Source organism: Bufo bufo, chromosome 5 (assembly GCF_905171765.1).
Source record: "Bufo bufo chromosome 5, aBufBuf1.1, whole genome shotgun sequence".
In the NCBI taxonomy this organism is placed as follows: Eukaryota; Metazoa; Chordata; class Amphibia; order Anura; family Bufonidae; genus Bufo; species Bufo bufo.
Genome location: NC_053393.1, coordinates 310,046,669 through 310,064,414, shown reverse-complemented (window position 1 = coordinate 310,064,414; position 17,746 = coordinate 310,046,669). Strand labels below are relative to the sequence as shown.

Below are 17,746 nucleotides of genomic sequence, written 5' to 3'. Positions count from 1 at the left end.
AACTCACTATGCCCATCAGCGAATACCTTAGGGTGTGTACTTTCCGAAATGGGGTCATTTGTGGGGTGTTTGTACTGTCTGGCCATTGTAGAACCTCAGGAAACATGACAGGTGCTCAGAAAGTCGGAGCTGCTTCAAAAAGCGGAAATTCACATTTTTGTACCATAGTTTGTAAACGCTATAACTTTTACCCAAACCATTTTTTTTTTACCCAAACATTTTTTTTTTATCAAAGACATGTAGAACAATACATTTAGAGCAAAATTTATATATGGATCTCGTTTTTTTTTGCAAAATTTTACAACTGAAAGTGAAAAATGTCATTTTTTTGCAAAAAAATCGTTAAATTTCGATTAATAACAAAAAAAGTAAAAATGTCAGCAGCAATAAATTACCACCAAATGAAAGCTCTATTAGTGAGAAGAAAAGGAGGTAAAATTCATTTGGGTGGTAAGTTGCATGACCGAGCAATAAACGGTGAAAGTAGTGTAGGTCAGAAGTGTAAAAAGTGGCCTGGTCTTTCAGGGTGTTTAAGCACTGGGGGCTGAGGTGGTTAAATAAAGTTTATATGTTCCGTTCAAATTTTATTATAAAGTTAATAAATTTATTGCGTTGCGGCCTGGTTTTTTCTTTTCTTTTTTGTTTTGTTTTTTTTACCTTCCAGGTGGACCAACCGATCGACTAGCTGCAGCACTGATGTGCATTCTGACAGAAGCATTGCGCTGCTGTCAAATTACACAAAAGTCGGTGTATGCGGCGCTGCAAGACGAGATTTCTCCTCTGCAGTAAAAGATACGTTTGCCGAGGCATATGAGCTGAGGAGGCGGCGGTGTTCATATACTTTGGCAAACACTTTGTATATAAAAATAAATAAATAAAATCCCGGCAATGATTTATTCATCCACATCGATTGATGTGAATGGAGAAATAGGGTTTGCCAGGGCATACGAGCTAAGTGGGTATGGATGTTGGGCGGAGCTCCTATGTCCTGGCAGACGCCTTTCCCCTCCTTTTTTTTTTTGGCAGAGATATTTTCATCCACATTGATCGATGCGAATGAAGAAATCTGTGCCATTCATTTTTTCTTTCAGCCCAGAGGCTGAACGGAAAAAAAAAATCTCATTACCCGTATGCTCAATATAAGGAGAATAGCAGAAACTCCTAATGCTGGCCATACATGTAATGATTGCGGAGACCCTCAAATGCCAGGGCAGTACAAACACCCCACAAATGACACCATTTTGGAAAGAAGACACCCCAAGGTATTCGCTGCGGGGCATATTGAGTCCATGAAAGATTGAAATTTTTGTCCCAAGTTAGCGGAAAGGGAGACTTTGTGAGAAAATAAAAATAAAAATCAATTTCCGCTAACTTGTGGCAAAAAAATAAAAATTCTATGAACTCGCCATGCCCCTCATTGAATACCTTGGGGTGTCTTCTTTCCAAAATGGGGTCACATGTGGGGTATTTATACTGCCCTGGCATTTTAGGGGCCCTAAAGCGTGAGAAGAAGTCTGGGATCCAAATGTCTAAAAATGCCCTCCTAAAAGGAATTTGGGCCCCTTTGCGCATCTAGGCTGCAAAAAAGTGTCACACATCTGGTATCGCCGTACTCAGGAGAAGTTGGGGAATGTGTTTTGGGGTGTCATTTTACATATACCCATGCTGGGTGATAGAAATATCTCGGTCAAATGCCAACTTTGTATAAAAAAATGGGAAAAGTTGTCTTTTGCCGAGATATTTCTCTCACCCAGCATGGGTATATGTAAAATGACACCCCAAAACACATTGCCCAACTTCTCCTGAGTACGGCAATACCAGATGTGTGACACTTTTTTGCAGCCTAGATGGGCAAAGGGGCCCAAATTCCAAAGAGCACCTCTAGGATTTCACAGGGCATTTTTTACACATTTTAATTTCAAACTACTTACCACACATTAGGGCCCCTAAATTGCCAGGGCAGTATAACTACCCCACAAGTGACCCCATTTTGTAAAGAAGACACCCCAAGGTATTCCGTGAGGGGCATGGCGAGTTCCTAGAACTTTTTATTTTTTGTCACAAGTTAGCAGAAAATGATGATTTTTTTTTTCTTACAAAGTCTCATATTCCACTAACTTGTGACAAAAAATAAAAACTTCCATGAACTCACTATGCCCATCACGAAATACCTTGGGGTGTCTTCTTTCCAAAATGGGGTCACTTGTGGGTTAGTTATACTGCCCTGGCATTCTAAGGGCCCTAATGTGTGGTAAGTAGTTTGAAATCAAAATGTGTAAAAAATGCCCTGTGAAATCCGAAAGGTGCTCTTAGGAATGTGGGCCCCTTTGCCCATCTAGGCTGCAAAAAAGTGTCACACATCTGGTATTGCCGTACTCAGGAGAAGTTGGGCAATGTGTTTTGGGGTGTCATTTTACATATACCCATGCTGGGTGAGATAAATATCTCGGCAAAAGACAACTTTTTCAATTTTTTTATACAAAGTTGGCATTGGACCGAGTATTTCTCTCACCCAGCATGGGTATTTGTAAAATGACACCCCAAAACACATTGCCCAACTTCTCCTGAGTACGGCAATACAAGATGTGTGACACTTTTTTGCAGCCTAGGTGGGCAAAGGGGCCCACATTCCAAAGAGCACCTTTAGGATTTCACAGGTCATTTTTTACACATTTTGATTTCAAACTACTTACCACACATTAGGGCCCCTAGAATGCCAGGGCAGTATAACTACCCCACAAGTGACCCCATTTTGGAAAGAAGAAACCCAAAGGTATTTCGTGATGGGCATAGTGAGTTCATGGAAGTTTTTCTTTTTTGTCACAAGTTAGTGGAATATGAGACTTTGTAAGAAAAAAATAATAAAAATAAATCATCATTTTCCGCTAACTTGTGACAAAAAATAAAAAATTCTAGGAACTCGCCATGCCCCTCACGGAATACCTTGGGGTGTCTTCTTTCCAAAATGGGGTCACATGTGGAGTAGTTATACTGCCCTGGCAATTTAGGGGCCCTAATGTGTGGTAAGTAGTTTGAAATCAAAATGTGTAAAAAATGACCTGTGAAATCCTAAAGGTGCTCTTTGGAATGTGGGCCCCTTTGCCCACCTAGGCTGCAAAAAAGTGTCACACATCTGGTATCGCCGTACTCAGGAGCAGTTGGGCAATGTGTTTTGGGGTGTCATTTTACATATACCCATGCTGGGTGAGAGAAATATCTAGGTCCAATGCCAACTTTGTATAAAAAAAATGGGAAAAGTTGTCTTTTGCCGAGATATTTCTCTCACCCAGCATGGGTATATGTAAAATGACACCCCAAAACACATTGCCCAACTTCTCCTGAGTACGGAAATACCAGATGTGTGACACTTTTTTGCAGCCTAGGTGGGCAAAGGGGCCCACATTCCAAAGAGCACCTTTCGGATTTCACCGGCCATTTTTTACAGATTTTGATTTCAAACTACTTCTCACGCATTCGGGCTCCTAAAATGCCAGGGCAGTATAACTACCCCACAAGTGACCCCATTTTGGAAAGAAGACACCCCAAGGTATTTCGTGATGGGCATAGTGAGTTCATAGAACTTTTTATTTTTTGTCACAAGTTAGTGGAATATGAGACTTTGTAAGAAAAAATAAAAAAATTAAAAAATCATCATTTTCCGCTAACTTGTGACACAAAATAAAAAGTTCTATGAACTCACTATGCCCATCAGCGAATACCTTCGGGTATCTACTTTCCGAAATGGGGTCATTTGTGGGGTGTTTGTACTGTCTGGCCATTGTAGAACCTCAGGAAACATGACAGGTGCTCAGAGAGTCAGAGCTGCTTCAAAAAGCAGAAATTCACATTTTTGTACCATAGTTTGTAAATGCTATAACTTTTACCCAAACCATTTTTTTTTTACCCAAACATTTCTTTTTATCAAAGACATGTAGAACAATAAATTTAGAGAAAAATTTATATATGGATTTAGTTTTTTTTTAAAAAATTTACAACTGAAAGTGAAAAATGTCATTTATTTGCAAAAAAATCGTTAAATTTCGATTAATAACAAAAAAAGTAAAAATGTCAGCAGCAATGAAATACCACCAAATGAAAGCTCTATTAGTGAGAAGAAAAGGAGGTAAAATTCATTTGGGTGGTAAGTTGCATGACCGAGCAATAAACGGTGAAAGTAGTGTAGTGCAGAAGTGTAAAAAGTGGCCTGGTCATTAAGGGTGTTTAATCTAGGGGGGCTGAAGTGGTTAAATTGATTTATCATGCGGTTAGTGTTATACAGTACATTCCAGAACTGTAAGGCCCCTTTCACACAGGCGAGTATTCCGCGCGGATGCGATGTGTGAGTTGAACGCATTGCACCCGCACTGAATAGCGACCCATTCATTTCTATGGGGCTGTTCACATGAGCAGTGATTTTCACGCATCACTTGTGCGTTGCGTGAAAATCGCAGCATGCTCTATATTCTGCGTTTTTCACGCAACGCAGGCCCCATAGAAGTGAATGGGGTTGCGTGAAAATCGCAAGCATCCGCAAGCAAGTGCGGATGCGGTGCGATTTTCACGCACGGTTGCTAGGAGACCATCGGGATGGAGACCCGATCATTATTATTTCCCTTTATAACATGGTTATAAGGGAAAATAATAGCATTCTGAATACAGAATGCATAGTAAAATAGCGCTGGAGGGGTTAAAAAAATAAATAAAAAATTTAACTCACCTTAGTCCACTTGATCGCGCTGCCGGCATCTCCTTCTGTCTCCTTCTTTGCTGATTGTAGGAACAGGACCTGTTGTGACGTCACTCCGGTCATCACATGATCTTTTACCATAGTGATGGATCATGTGATGGACCATGTGACGACCAAAGTGACGTCACCACAGGTCCTGTTCCTACAATCAGCAAAGAAGGAGACAGAAGGAGATGCCGGCAGCGCGATCAAGTGGACTAAGGTGAGTTAAATTTATTATTTTTTTCTTTAACCCCTCCAGCGCTATTTTACTATGCATTCTGTATTCAGAATGCTATTATTTTCCCTTATAACCATGTTATAAGGGAAAATAATACAATCTACAGAACACCGATCCCAAGCCGGAACTTCTGTGAAGAAGTTCGGGTTTGGGTACCAAACATGTGCGATTTTTCTCACGCGAGTGCAAAACGCATTACAATGTTTTGCACGAGCGTGGAAAAATAGTGCGTGTTCCCGCAACGCACCCGCACATTTTCCCGCAACGCCCGTGTGAAAGAGGCCTAAGGGTTACTTAGCATGATAAATCAGTATTATGCTATGTAACCTTGTCAGTGCTGGGAAGGTTGTGTGAAACCAGTCAAATACCACCAAATTTTGACATGTGCTTTTTGGGTTGCTGTTTTCCTAAAAAAATACCAAGGGAGCAAAAAACGCTCTTAAAATGCCACTACAAAAAACTGTTGTAGGTGTTTTATAATATCCTATTGACCAGCGTCTAACATCCTCTGTTAAAAAAGAAAGCAAACAAATAAAAATGAAAAACGCAGGGGGATCTTTACAAACTTCCTGTGGCTGGTTTTGCGACTTTTTCAATGCGAGTAAATCTAGTTTTAACTGCTGGTTTAATGCCCCCCTGCCAGTTTAAAAAAAGAATAAAAAAAAGAAATCATATAATAAATAAATAATAATATTTTTTTTTTTTTTACCCCTTCAAAAAGCTGACGCCGAAACACGCGTCGGGGTACGGTCTGGCGGTGGTGTGGTTTACTTTTGGGTCAGTATGCACTGCATTATGCTAACTTTATATTGTATTTTGGTACAGCATGGTATAATGTTCTGACCGTGCGGTATTATTTCTTGCATAACACTAGTAGCAGCAATATTGATATCTTGATATTTATATACTGTGGTCAGCAATAATACCATATGTATGCATTGTTTATACTACCCTATGGATATATTTTCGCATTTGCACTTTATATAGATGAACTAATATTACCATACTCCTGAAGCCCATGAGATTTTAAATGCTCTTAATTATGTGAAGCTAGATTTTTGTAATTATGAAATGTTTAATAAAAATTATGATTATTTGAATATATATTGAGTGGTGGAATTACGGTTTGTTTAACCCCTCAAGGACTTATTACGTACCGGCACGGCATGATTCCCGAGGCCTAAAGGGCTTCTGTCAGCCCACTAAACCGTTTTTTTTTTTTGTTTACTAATAATCCCTATACTGCGAGCTCTGCATACATAAGTTGAATAATCATTTTTGTTCAGTAGAATTTGATAAAAAGCGATTTAAAAAATATGCAAATTACCTTGCTACCAGCAAGTAGGGCGGCTACTTGCTGGTAGCAGCCGCATCCTCCTATCCTAAAGACGCCCCCTCCGCATTGTGATTGACAGGGCCAGGGAACGGAATCGTTCTCTGCTGGCCCTGCCTGCTAGCATTCAAAATCTGGTGCCTGCGCTGCGGCCGTACGTATCTTCAATCTGCGCAGGCGCACTGAGAGGCGGCTGCTCGCTCCTCAATGCGCCTGCGCCGGGTGTAGATGTGACGTCATCGGCGCAGGCGCATTGAGGATGGAGCGGCCGAGCGAGTGGCCGTCTCTCAGTGCGCCTGCGCAGATTAAAGATAGGTACGGCCGCGGCGCAGGCACCAGATTTTGAATGCTAACAGGCAGGGCCAGCAGAGAACGATTCCGTTCCCTGGCCCTGTCAATCACAATGCGGAGGGGGTGTCATTAGGATCGGAGGATGCGGCTGCTACCAGCAAGTAGCCGCCCTACTTGCTGGTAGCAAGGTAATTAGCATATTTTAAAAATCGCTTTTTATCAAATTCTACTGAACAAAAATGATACGTAATAACCTTAAAACTAAATTGCGGCGCGGGGGTTAATAGGAACAGGATGTCCACTGAAATCATTCAGCGGGCATCCTGTCACAACGCCGGGGGTGTCCCCCCCTGTGTCGGCCTGCGGTTTGCAGCTTTACCTGCGGTTTGCGGCGGCGTGTGGCGGTGCCATCGGGTCCCCATGCAGCTGTAGGGGGGACCTGATGGCATGAAAGGCAGCGCGATGCCTAAGGAAGGCATCGCGCTGCCTTCCGGTGACGAGCCTGTGAGATCCAGCCTCCTTTCTATGCCAAAAACTATCTGTGGAAATTGTTAATGTTATTGTGTAAGGTTTATCTTCTGAATACTATTTAGAATATGAAAAGCTTACTGAAACATTTCCAAACAAATCACGCGTTAATAATGTGAATGCTACCAGCCCACACTTGGCATCTTCTTATCATCCCTGGGAAGATGAAAAGGAGGCAGCATTGCCAGGGTGTAAGAATGCACTTTTATTGCATATTTAGTCTAATTAGGCTTCAAGTTTCTACTGTATGTGAAGGTCAAATGAGGTGCATAATATAATGATGTTTTATGAGGTCATCTGTGAAAATGGAAGATGGGTTTTATGTAGTGCAATAATGCTTTGTCATCTGAATGCTAACACAATGTGATGGATAGTAATACAATAAATAGGGAGTGTTATGCACAATGGTTGTGGAATCACTGTGCTAAGTACCTGATTTCATATTGGGCTAGACCTGAGGGCGTTATCCTGTCAGTCTGGTCTTGGCTGCAGGGAAGCCACCAAGCCATTTCCCAGGTGCAGCTGTGGAGTGAAAGTGTGTCAGTGTGAGCTCATGAACTCCCAGAGAAGTAAAACCAGCTTCCAAGCCTCCCAACCATGGCCCTGCCTCTTTCCAGGGAGGTGGTGGAGCTCTGGGCTATGTTATCCAGGGGGTAGGAGGTCTCAGGAACCAGTCCTAAGCACTGGAGGTGAGGGGGTCAGAAAATCTGGATGAGCTAGGTTTGGGTTTGGTCTCTACCCACAACCAGGGTTGGGGGTCACCAGGAAGAATGTTGTCCTTCTTTGGTGGAGGGGCAGTGATGCGTCCCCACCAAGATCAAAGGTTGTTGAGCTTCTTCTGAAGACGGGATTCAGGGAGAGTGACATCATTGCCTTGATCCATTCTTATGGCATCCTGGAGTTCAACATCAGTTTTGTCTGGCACAGCTGAACGTGACAGGAGCTTACAATCTACTTCACATGCGTATCATGAAATAGCCAAGTTAATCCAAAGAAACAAAAATATATTTTGTCTGTTTGACTTCAGCTCTGCCTCACCTGGGCTCAGGACCAGCCTTAGGGGTGTGTGACTACACAAGGCGCATCACCCTTCATTTCTGAAGGGGGTGCCAGACAGTCCTTCACTTCTGGGCACCCGGTACCCGGGTCATTTCACCCCTGCACTTAATTGTATCACCAGAGTGTGGGGACACAGGGCATGTCTCACTATATAAGGGGTCCAAATCATGTCTCACTATATAAGAGGCACAGGGCGTGTAGCACTTTACAAGATGGCACAGAGAATTTATTACTATATAAGGGGGTATGGTGGCACAAAACATGTTTCAGTGTATAAGGTGGCTCAGAGCATGTAGCACTATATAAGGGGCACAGAATGTGGGTGCACAGAGCATTTATTACTGTATAAGGGGGCATGGAGCATGTGTCTGTGTATAAAATGGCACAAAACATGTATCACAAAATAAGGGGGCACAGAGCATGTAGCAGTATATAAAGGGTCACAGGGCATGTAGCATATATAGGGCACAGTGTATGGTGACATAGTTTGGGTGCATAAAACATGGGGGTACAGAACGTATCACTGTATAAGGTAGCATAGAGCATGTGGCACTATCTACACTGCGTGCAGAATTATTAGGCAAATGAGTATTTTGACCACATCATCCTCTTTATGCATGTTGTCTTACTCCAAGCTGTATAGGCTCGAAAGCCTACTACCAATTAAGCATATTAGGTGATGTGCATCTCTGTAATGAGAAGGGGTGTGGTCTAATGACATCAACACCCTATATTAGGTGTGCATAATTATTAGGCAACTTCCTTTCCTTTGGCAAAATGGGTCAAAAGAAGGACTTGACAGGCTCAGAAAAGTCAAAAATAGTGAGATATCTTGCAGAGGGATGCAGCACTCTTAAAATTGCAAAGCTTCTGAAGCGTGATCATCGAACAATCAAGCGTTTCATTCAAAATAGTCAACAGGGTCGCAAGAAGCGTGTGGAAAAACCAAGGCGCAAAATAACTGCCCATGAACTGAGAAAAGTCAAGCGTGCAGCTGCCAAGATGCCACTTGCCACCAGTTTGGCCATATTTCAGAGCTGCAACATCACTGGAGTGCCCAAAAGCACAAGGTGTGCAATACTCAGAGGCATGGCCAAGGTAAGAAAGGCTGAAAGACGACCACCACTGAACAAGACACACAAGCTGAAACGTCAAGACTGGGCCAAGAAATATCTCAAGACTGATTTTTCTAAGGTTTTATGGACTGATGAAATGAGAGTGAGTCTTGATGGGCCAGATGGATGGGCCCGTGGCTGGATTGGTAAAGGGCAGAGAGCTCCAGTCCGACTCAGACGCCAGCAAGGTGGAGGTGGAGTACTGGTTTGGGCTGGTATCATCAAAGATGAGCTTGTGGGGCCTTTTCGGGTTGAGGATGGAGTCAAGCTCAACTCCCAGTCCTACTGCCAGTTTCTGGAAGACACCTTCTTCAAGCAGTGGTACAGGAAGAAGTCTGCATCCTTCAAGAAAAACATGATTTTCATGCAGGACAATGCTCCATCACACGCGTCCAAGTACTCCACAGCGTGGCTGGCAAGAAAGGGTATAAAAGAAGAAAATCTAATGACATGGCCTCCTTGTTCACCTGATCTGAACCCCATTGAGAACCTGTGGTCCATCATCAAATGTGAGATTTACAAGGAGGGAAAACAGTACACCTCTCTGAACAGTGTCTGGGAGGCTGTGGTTGCTGCTGCACGCAATGTTGATGGTGAACAGATCAAAACACTGACAGAATCCATGGATGGCAGGCTTTTGAGTGTCCTTGCAAAGAAAGGTGGCTATATTGGTCACTGATTTGTTTTTGTTTTGTTTTTGAATGTCAGAAATGTATATTTGTGAATGTTGAGATGTTATATTGGTTTCACTGGTAAAAATAAATAATTGAAATGGGTATATATTTGTTTTTTGTTAAGTTGCCTAATAATTATGCACAGTAATAGTCACCTGCACGCACAGATATCCCCCTAAAATAGCTAAAACTAAAAACAAACTAAAAACTACTTCCAAAAATATTCAGCTTTGATATTAATGAGTTTTTTGGGTTCATTGAGAACATGGTTGTTGTTCAATAATAAAATTAATCCTCAAAAATACAACTTGCCTAATAATTCTGCACTCCCTGTATAGCGACTCTACTATTACGGACCCTGTGTGTAGTGTATTATGTTCAGGGGGCAAAATATGTGACATGACTATATGTAGGGGGAACAGAGCTATTATGTTCAGGGCAGAGTGTGGCAGTGAGAGGAGTTTGTGTTCACAGGGTGCATTGAATGTGTTGGGAATACGAGAATTTGAAGACATCTTGATGGCAAGTTCTACAGAAATGAATTGTGGCCTGAAGAAGCCAACTATGGTGATCTGAACTGGATGGAAAGAAAATAAAAGACAAACTCTGGAGGAGATGTCACCTGTAAGTCACTAAATGTAAATCTTTATTCTGCCATTGACCTTCTGACCATGTCTGATCACTGCTGTAGTCACTCATATGATCCGTAGGGATCAGCAACCTTTGAAGCTCCAAATGTTCTGGAGCTACAACTCCTAGAAATCTTCTTTCACTTCTATGAGAGTTACAAGAACAGCCAAGTAAGTGTGCTTGCTGGGAGTTGTAGTTTCACAGCAGCTGGCATGTCGAAGGTTGCTGAATCCTGGTCTGCAGCATGATCGGTGGTAGCTCAGAAAAAAGCTTGGTTCTGGTGCTGTATTCATGTAATGAGCTTGGTTCTGGTGCTGTATTCATGTAATGAGCTCGGTTCTGGTGCTGTATTTATGTAATGAGCTTGGTTCTGGTGTTGTATTTATGCCGTGTGCTTAGTTTTAGGGCTGTATCTATGAAATGGGTCTGGTTCTGACATTTATGGCATATCCTATTCATAGGTCATAAATGTGCCAGATGGGAATACTTCTTTATGCATTAGGCTACTTTCACACTTGCGTTCGGGGTTCCGCTTGTAAGTTCCGTTTGAAGGCTCTCACAAGCGGCCCCGAACGGATCCGTACAGCCCCAATGCATTCTGAGTGGATGCGGATCCGCTCAGAATGCATCAGTTTGGCACAGTTTGGCCTCCGTTCCGCTCAGCAGGCGGACACCCGAACGCAGCTTGCAGCGTTTTGGTGTCCGCCTGGCCGTGCGGAGCCAAACGGATCTGTCCAGACTTACAATGCAAGTCAATGAGGACGGATCCGTTTGACGTTGACACAATATGGTGCAATTGCAAACGGATCCGTCCCCCATTGACTTTCTAGGTAAAGTCCCTATTAATATACCATCAGATCGGAGTTTTCTCCAATCCGATGGTATATTTTAACTTGAAGCGTCCCCATCACCATGGGAACGCCTCTATGTTAGAATATACCATCGGATTTGAGTTAGATCGTGAAACGCAGATCCGACAGTATATTCTAACACAGAGGCGTTGCCATGGTGATGGGGACGCTTCAAGTTAGAATATACTAAAAGAACTGTGTACATGAATGCCCCCTGCTGCCTGGCAGGTGCTGCCAGGCAGCAGGGGGCAGACCCCCCCCCTGTATTTAACTCATTGGTGGCAAGTGCGGCCCCCCCTCCCTCCCCTGTATTTAACTCATTGGTGGCAAGTGCGGCCGGCCCCCCCTCCCTCCCCTGTATTTAACTCATTGGAGGCCAGTGTGGCCGGCCCCCCTCCCTCCCTTGTATTTAACTCATTGGTGGCCAGTGTGGCCGGCCCCCCTCCCTCCCTTGTATTTAACTCATTGGTGGCCAGTGCGGCCGGCCCCCCTACCCCCCTAATTAAAATGACCGACCCCCCATCATTGGTGGCAGCGGAGAGTTCCGATCGGAGTCCCAGTTTAATCGCTGGGACTCCGATCGGTAACCATGGCAACCAGGATGCTACTGCAGTCCTGGATGCCATGGTTACTTAGCAATTTTAGAAGCATTATACTTACCTGTGATGTCTGTGACCGGCCGGGCGCTCCTCCTACTGGTAAGTGAAAGGTCTGTGCGGCGCATTGCTTATAGCACAGACCTTTCACTTACCAGTAGGAGGAGCGCCCGGCCGGTCACAGACATCGCAGGTAAGTATAATGCTTCTAAAATTGCTAAGTAACCATGGCAGCCAGGACTGCAGTAGCGTCCTGGTTGCCATGGTTACCGATCGGAGTCCCAGCGATTAAACTGGGACTCCGATCGGAACTCTCCGATGCCACCAATGATGGGGGGGTCGGTCATTTTAATTAGAGGGGGAGGGAGGGGGGCCGGCCGCACTGGCCACCAAATGAGTTAACCAAAGGGGAGGGAGGGGGGCCAGCCGCACTGGCCACCAATAAGTTAAATACAGGGGAGGGAGGGAGGGGGGCCGGCCGCACTGGCCACCAATAAGTTAAATACAGGGGAGGGAGGGAGGGCCGGCCGCACTGGCCACCAATGAGTTAAATACAAGGGAGGGAGGGGGGGGCCGGCCGCACTGGCCACCAATGAGTTAAATACAGGGGAGGGAGGGGGGGCCGGCCGCACTGGCCACCAATGAGTTAAATACAGGGGAGGGAGGGGGGGCCGCACTGGCCACCAATGAGTTAAATACAGGGGAGGGAGGGGGGGTCTGGCCAGGCAGCAAGGGGCAGTCATGTACACAGTTCTTTTAGTATATTCTAACTTGAAGCGTCCCCATCACCATGGGAACGCCTCTGTGTTAGAATATACTGTCGGATCTGAGTTTTCACGAAGTGAAAAATCAGATCTGAAAAAAACTGTTATGCAGACGGATCCGTTCTGAACGGATGCAAGCGTTTGCATTATAGGAGCGGATCCGTCTGTACAGACACCAGACGGATCCGCTCCGAACGCAAGTGTGAAAGTAGCCTTAAGCTGTGCATTATTTAATTCTTCTTTCTGGTGTAGGTTATAGTAAATCTGGCAAGCCGTGCTAAGCCCCATCCCCTTTTCTTGTCACCTTAAAAAAGTGGCAAGAAACATAAAAAGTCGCAAATGATTGTTCACATATGGCATGCGCCATAAATTTTCTACTTTTTACGCCATTATTGTGGCATTAAAACATTGGTAAATTCTTCTCCTTGTCTTTTGAGAGCAGTTACGTGGGTCATAGACACAATGGACAGCAGCTCACCCTATTGCCCTCTCTGGGAATTTTTCTAGGGATGGTGTGACCTCGGCAGAAGTCAGGAGGGAGATAAGCTGTCATATCTGTTATTGTGAAGGGTGTATCTTGTGTTATCTATATAAAGGTGTTTCTTGTCATTGTAATCCTGCCTGAGGTGATAATGTTAATTAGCTACTGAAAAGTCACCTGTATAGAACAGGGAATCATGACCTATAATTATACCTAGTGGCCAATGTGAAAATTGCAGTATTACATACATTTAAACAATAAAAGTGATTTAAACAATAGGTAATTCCCTTTAACCACTTCCCGACCCTCGCCATAAATGTACAGTGCAATGGGAAGTAACTCCCAACGTGTGCTTTGCAGGCAGAGGGAAGAAATTTTTGGTCACCTCACAGAAAGCAAAATGGTACCAATGAAACCTCGTCTTATAAAAAAAATGAGCCCTCAGACAAGAACATTGCCAGAAAAATAAAGAAAAATTGGATTTCAGAAAATAGACACACAAAAAAATGATTGTTGTTATTTTCTAAATTGCTTTAATTGTGTAAAACTGAACAAAGATAAAAATATAAACATATTGGGTATCACCATGTCTGTAAAGGCCTGCTCTATGAAAATATCACATGATCTAACCTATCAGGGGACTGCTATAAAAAATAAAATAAAAACTATGCCAGAACAGAACAGCAATGTTTTGGTTAACTAAAATCAAGAGATCAAAAAGTCGTATATACTCCAAAATAGTACCTATGAAAATGTTACCTTATCCCGCAAAAAACAAACCCATAAGACAATCACTAGAAAAAACTTTTTGGGGTAAAACATATCGACTCAAATTTACCACTAATGTGGAGTATGATATGTCATGAGAAAACAGAATTGGTTGGATAAGTAAAAGTATTCCAAGTTTGTTACCACATAAAGTGACACCTATCCCATTTGCAAAATGAGGCAGGGTCAGGAAGGTGAAAAATGGCAGGATCTGGAAGGGATTACCCCATAAAGTCCTGGAAAATATATTCAATGAGATGCAGCATCTCTAAAGCAGGATAGGCTGCTAATATGATTTTTCTATTACAGCAGAAATGATCTATCACATGATTGTTCATTGTTATTTGCTGATTGTGTACTGTTGATAGCAATGTATTTGACTCTGGAGTACTGTAACTGACAACGTTATGATAGGAGTCACTGTGAAACTTATTTGCCACAGCATGCTGACCAGACCACAGTTACACGTCTCTCTTGGTAAGGCTATTAACCAGTGGTGAAGCCCAGGCATTACCGTGGTTTGATTGATAAGACCCCAGAAGAAAAAGTTTGAGAAGTCCTGTTCTAGCATACAACATATACTGATAGAGGTGATATTAAACTTCCTGTGCCACTATATAAAATGGAATGTTATGAATGTTCTATTAAATATGCGCAAAAACTAGACATGCCTATAGGGGCACAAATCACAATGATAATTTTTTTATTTTTTTTAATATATAAAAGTCAACATATAAAATTCCCTGTACAATTTATGAAGAAATACAGGTTTGCTGACTTATGCGCAGTGCACCTTCACTTCCATTGTGGTATACCTCTTGGTGTGAACATTACCTAAAAATAAAAACACCAGTAATCTGATTGGCCAGGAGGTGCATTTGCAATTTTTCAACTTGTGTAGTTCATAATCAACTAATTTCGACAATAAAAAATATATTTTTTTCATAAAAAAAGTTTATTAAAAAACAAGTTCAAAGTTCATAAATATTTAGCAATAAACTTTACACAATATAACCCTTGTAGAGGTATTCACAACCATGATAAATCTGTTGTAATCCTCTCCAGTACACAAAAAATTTGTAAAGACTGTAGCACCAAAACTGTTGTCCAGTTTTTTTTCAGCATCACTGTATGCACTTTCTGATTTAATCATAAATTCTGACATGTAATGTAAAATAGCCTATTATCATCATGATAATTATTATTAAGCCGTGATATAATGAATTGATGTTGTACCTTTACAGTGACAAGTTACATATTGTTATTTGTAAGGAAGTGAGTTTACTTTTTCATTATAGAAAATGAAGAAAAAGAAGCACATTAATAATATAATATAATGAGGGACAATACATTGCCAGTGTAGTCAAGAAACCAATGCAAGCACCAGAGGACTGGATATCCAGTTTTACAGTGGATTGAATGAAGTCAGTTTTATAATATGGTTGAGTTTTACAGCAGGTGATAAAACCAGCCGTGCTGACATTCCCTTTTAAGCACTTGAATCCAGCTGTCGGAAGTGCTCCGTAATGACAACTTGGAAGGGAACACTGACTAGTAAAACAAAACTGCTCTCTTCAGCCACAACCTCCATTCAAGACAAGTGCAGCAAGATCAGAAAATTAAAATTTGTTCTGCATTATTTTCCCGCAAGTCTCTGAAATTACAAATTCCCATGTGCTGTTCAGTACGAATTAGCAGTTCTTTAAGAATCAAGTGACTTGGAAACCTTTGTACAATATCGCATGTCTTAAAATATTGCTTCGCACCCACCCCAATACTTTATTGGTAGAAAACACATCAAATATACATTTTCTCTCCGAGGTCTGTGGATGTATGCACAATACTGACAGCACTTGTAGTTAGCACCCTTGATAACCTTCAAATCTTGGTTGTGTCCAGTATTCCTTACAGCCTTTTTAATCTTATAGTTTTGATGTGTTGCAAGATCTGCAGCATTGCTTGCCATAGAATCTATGACCACATACTCCATGTTGGGGTACCAAATGACACCAATTATAATAATCTTTGCAGAACACATCTGTGAATAGAGCAGAAAGTTTGCAGTTTTTAAATATGTGCAAATTTAATTTACTATTGTATAGACAAACATTGTATTTGAAGTGTCAGAGTGGATGCAAGAATAGGGCTCTTAAAGGGGTTTTCTGGTCTATAACCACTTTTACTACTAAGTGTGTTGTCCCATCCTACACTCAAAAGCCAATGTGATCAATCATGAATCCTATAAAAACAGGACCTAACATCCCAGTGCGAACCAACAGTTAAAGGTGTTGGCCCTATCACTTTTCTCAAAAGTACTGGAAACAGAACTACAAGTTATTCACTAATATATTGTTATTAGGAGATCAGCACCAATGTCCTCATTTGTAAAGCACCATCCCATGGCTGTTGATGGAGGGATACGTCTAGTTTTTCTCACTGTGCACAGAGGCAAGAAGCTGCTGATGGATGTGTTGGGTTACATTTGGTCTCCATCAGCAATAATGTTTTGGATGGCAGTACTGTACTGTGAAGAAGACTAGTTTTTCATTGTCACTTTGCTGCTACTGTAAATGCCTAAATATAATCTCATCCACATCGTCCAGAAAAAATGTAAAAATAATTGTAAACATGCTGCTTTTGCTGCCAATTAATCCCAAAATTCCATGCCAAATCTGCAATGAAGTTTTCCATTGCAAATTATGTCCCATGTGCATGTAGCCGTATTGTGATTAACAGACACCACATACCTTTTTTTTCAGGAGGACAAAATTCAGTGTTGCAGGCCTGTGATGCTGTAGGTTTTTGACTGGCAAGGCAACCGTAAGAAGGACGCCCATGACTAAGACACTGGACTGTACGTTGCTGAATCCCTCCTCCACAACTTACTGAGCACTGAAAGAGATAAAATACTTCAATCAAACCAGTGAAAGAGGTGAATCGCCTGTCATCTAGGATTCTCATCAGTTTTGCGATTACACCATTATTATAATAACAACTATTTTGCAGGGTAAATAGTAGCCTGATGTCCTTTTATGAGCAATTTAAATTACATGAGAGTGTTAAGAAATTGCTGTTTATGTTATGTCAACCAGTTATAATAATGACCCAGTTTTTCTCTCTTGTAGCTTGGGCTAAATAATAAGTAAGATATAACAGTCATTTTTAGCAGCTATGGAATTATTCACAGAATAGGAGATAACTGTTAGTTTGGTGGGGGACCCAGAAATGAATGTAGCAGCTGGTCAAGCATGTGCCAAGCTCCTCCAAGCATTCATGGCTATTTGTCAGTCGCATAGACCCAGTGGTCAGACTCCCACCAATCTAATAGTTATCCTCTATCTGGTGGATAGAGGATAACTTGCTATAACCGGGATACCATTTAAATTGCATTAATGAAACACATTGTGACTTGGTGCCATATAACAAAAGTACCTCAAATATTTGATTCAGAACCTCAATTTTTCTTGAGTCCCAATGTGCTACTGTATCAACCAGCTTTACATGTTGGAACCTCTAACTAGCTGAACATATTGTAAGTGGAATTTCAAACTATCCAGCAGTTCTGCTCCAGTCATGACAAATGAAGTAAGCCTTGTCACCACTGCTCATATCTCGCTCTCCTAACAAATGGCCTGTATAAAATTACAGGCAATATCCATAGAAACAATTTCTTTCATTAAACACAACAC

General features: G+C 42.0%; 1 protein-coding gene across 1 annotated transcript in view; it reads right to left on the bottom strand.

The window, feature by feature from the left end:
* Positions 1 to 15,354: 15,354 nt before the first annotated feature.
* The window catches only part of ADAMTS16 (ADAM metallopeptidase with thrombospondin type 1 motif 16), a 508,970-nt gene continuing 506,578 nt past the window's right edge, over positions 15,355 to 17,746 (bottom strand). Inside the window, exons 22-23 of the mRNA XM_040433225.1 lie at positions 16,805 to 16,949; positions 15,355 to 16,095 (exon numbers count right to left, since the gene is read on the bottom strand). Of these exons, the coding sequence (XP_040289159.1) occupies positions 15,980 to 16,095; positions 16,805 to 16,949 (261 nt within the window). The 3' untranslated portion in view covers positions 15,355 to 15,979. The remainder of the gene's footprint in view (positions 16,096 to 16,804; positions 16,950 to 17,746) is intronic.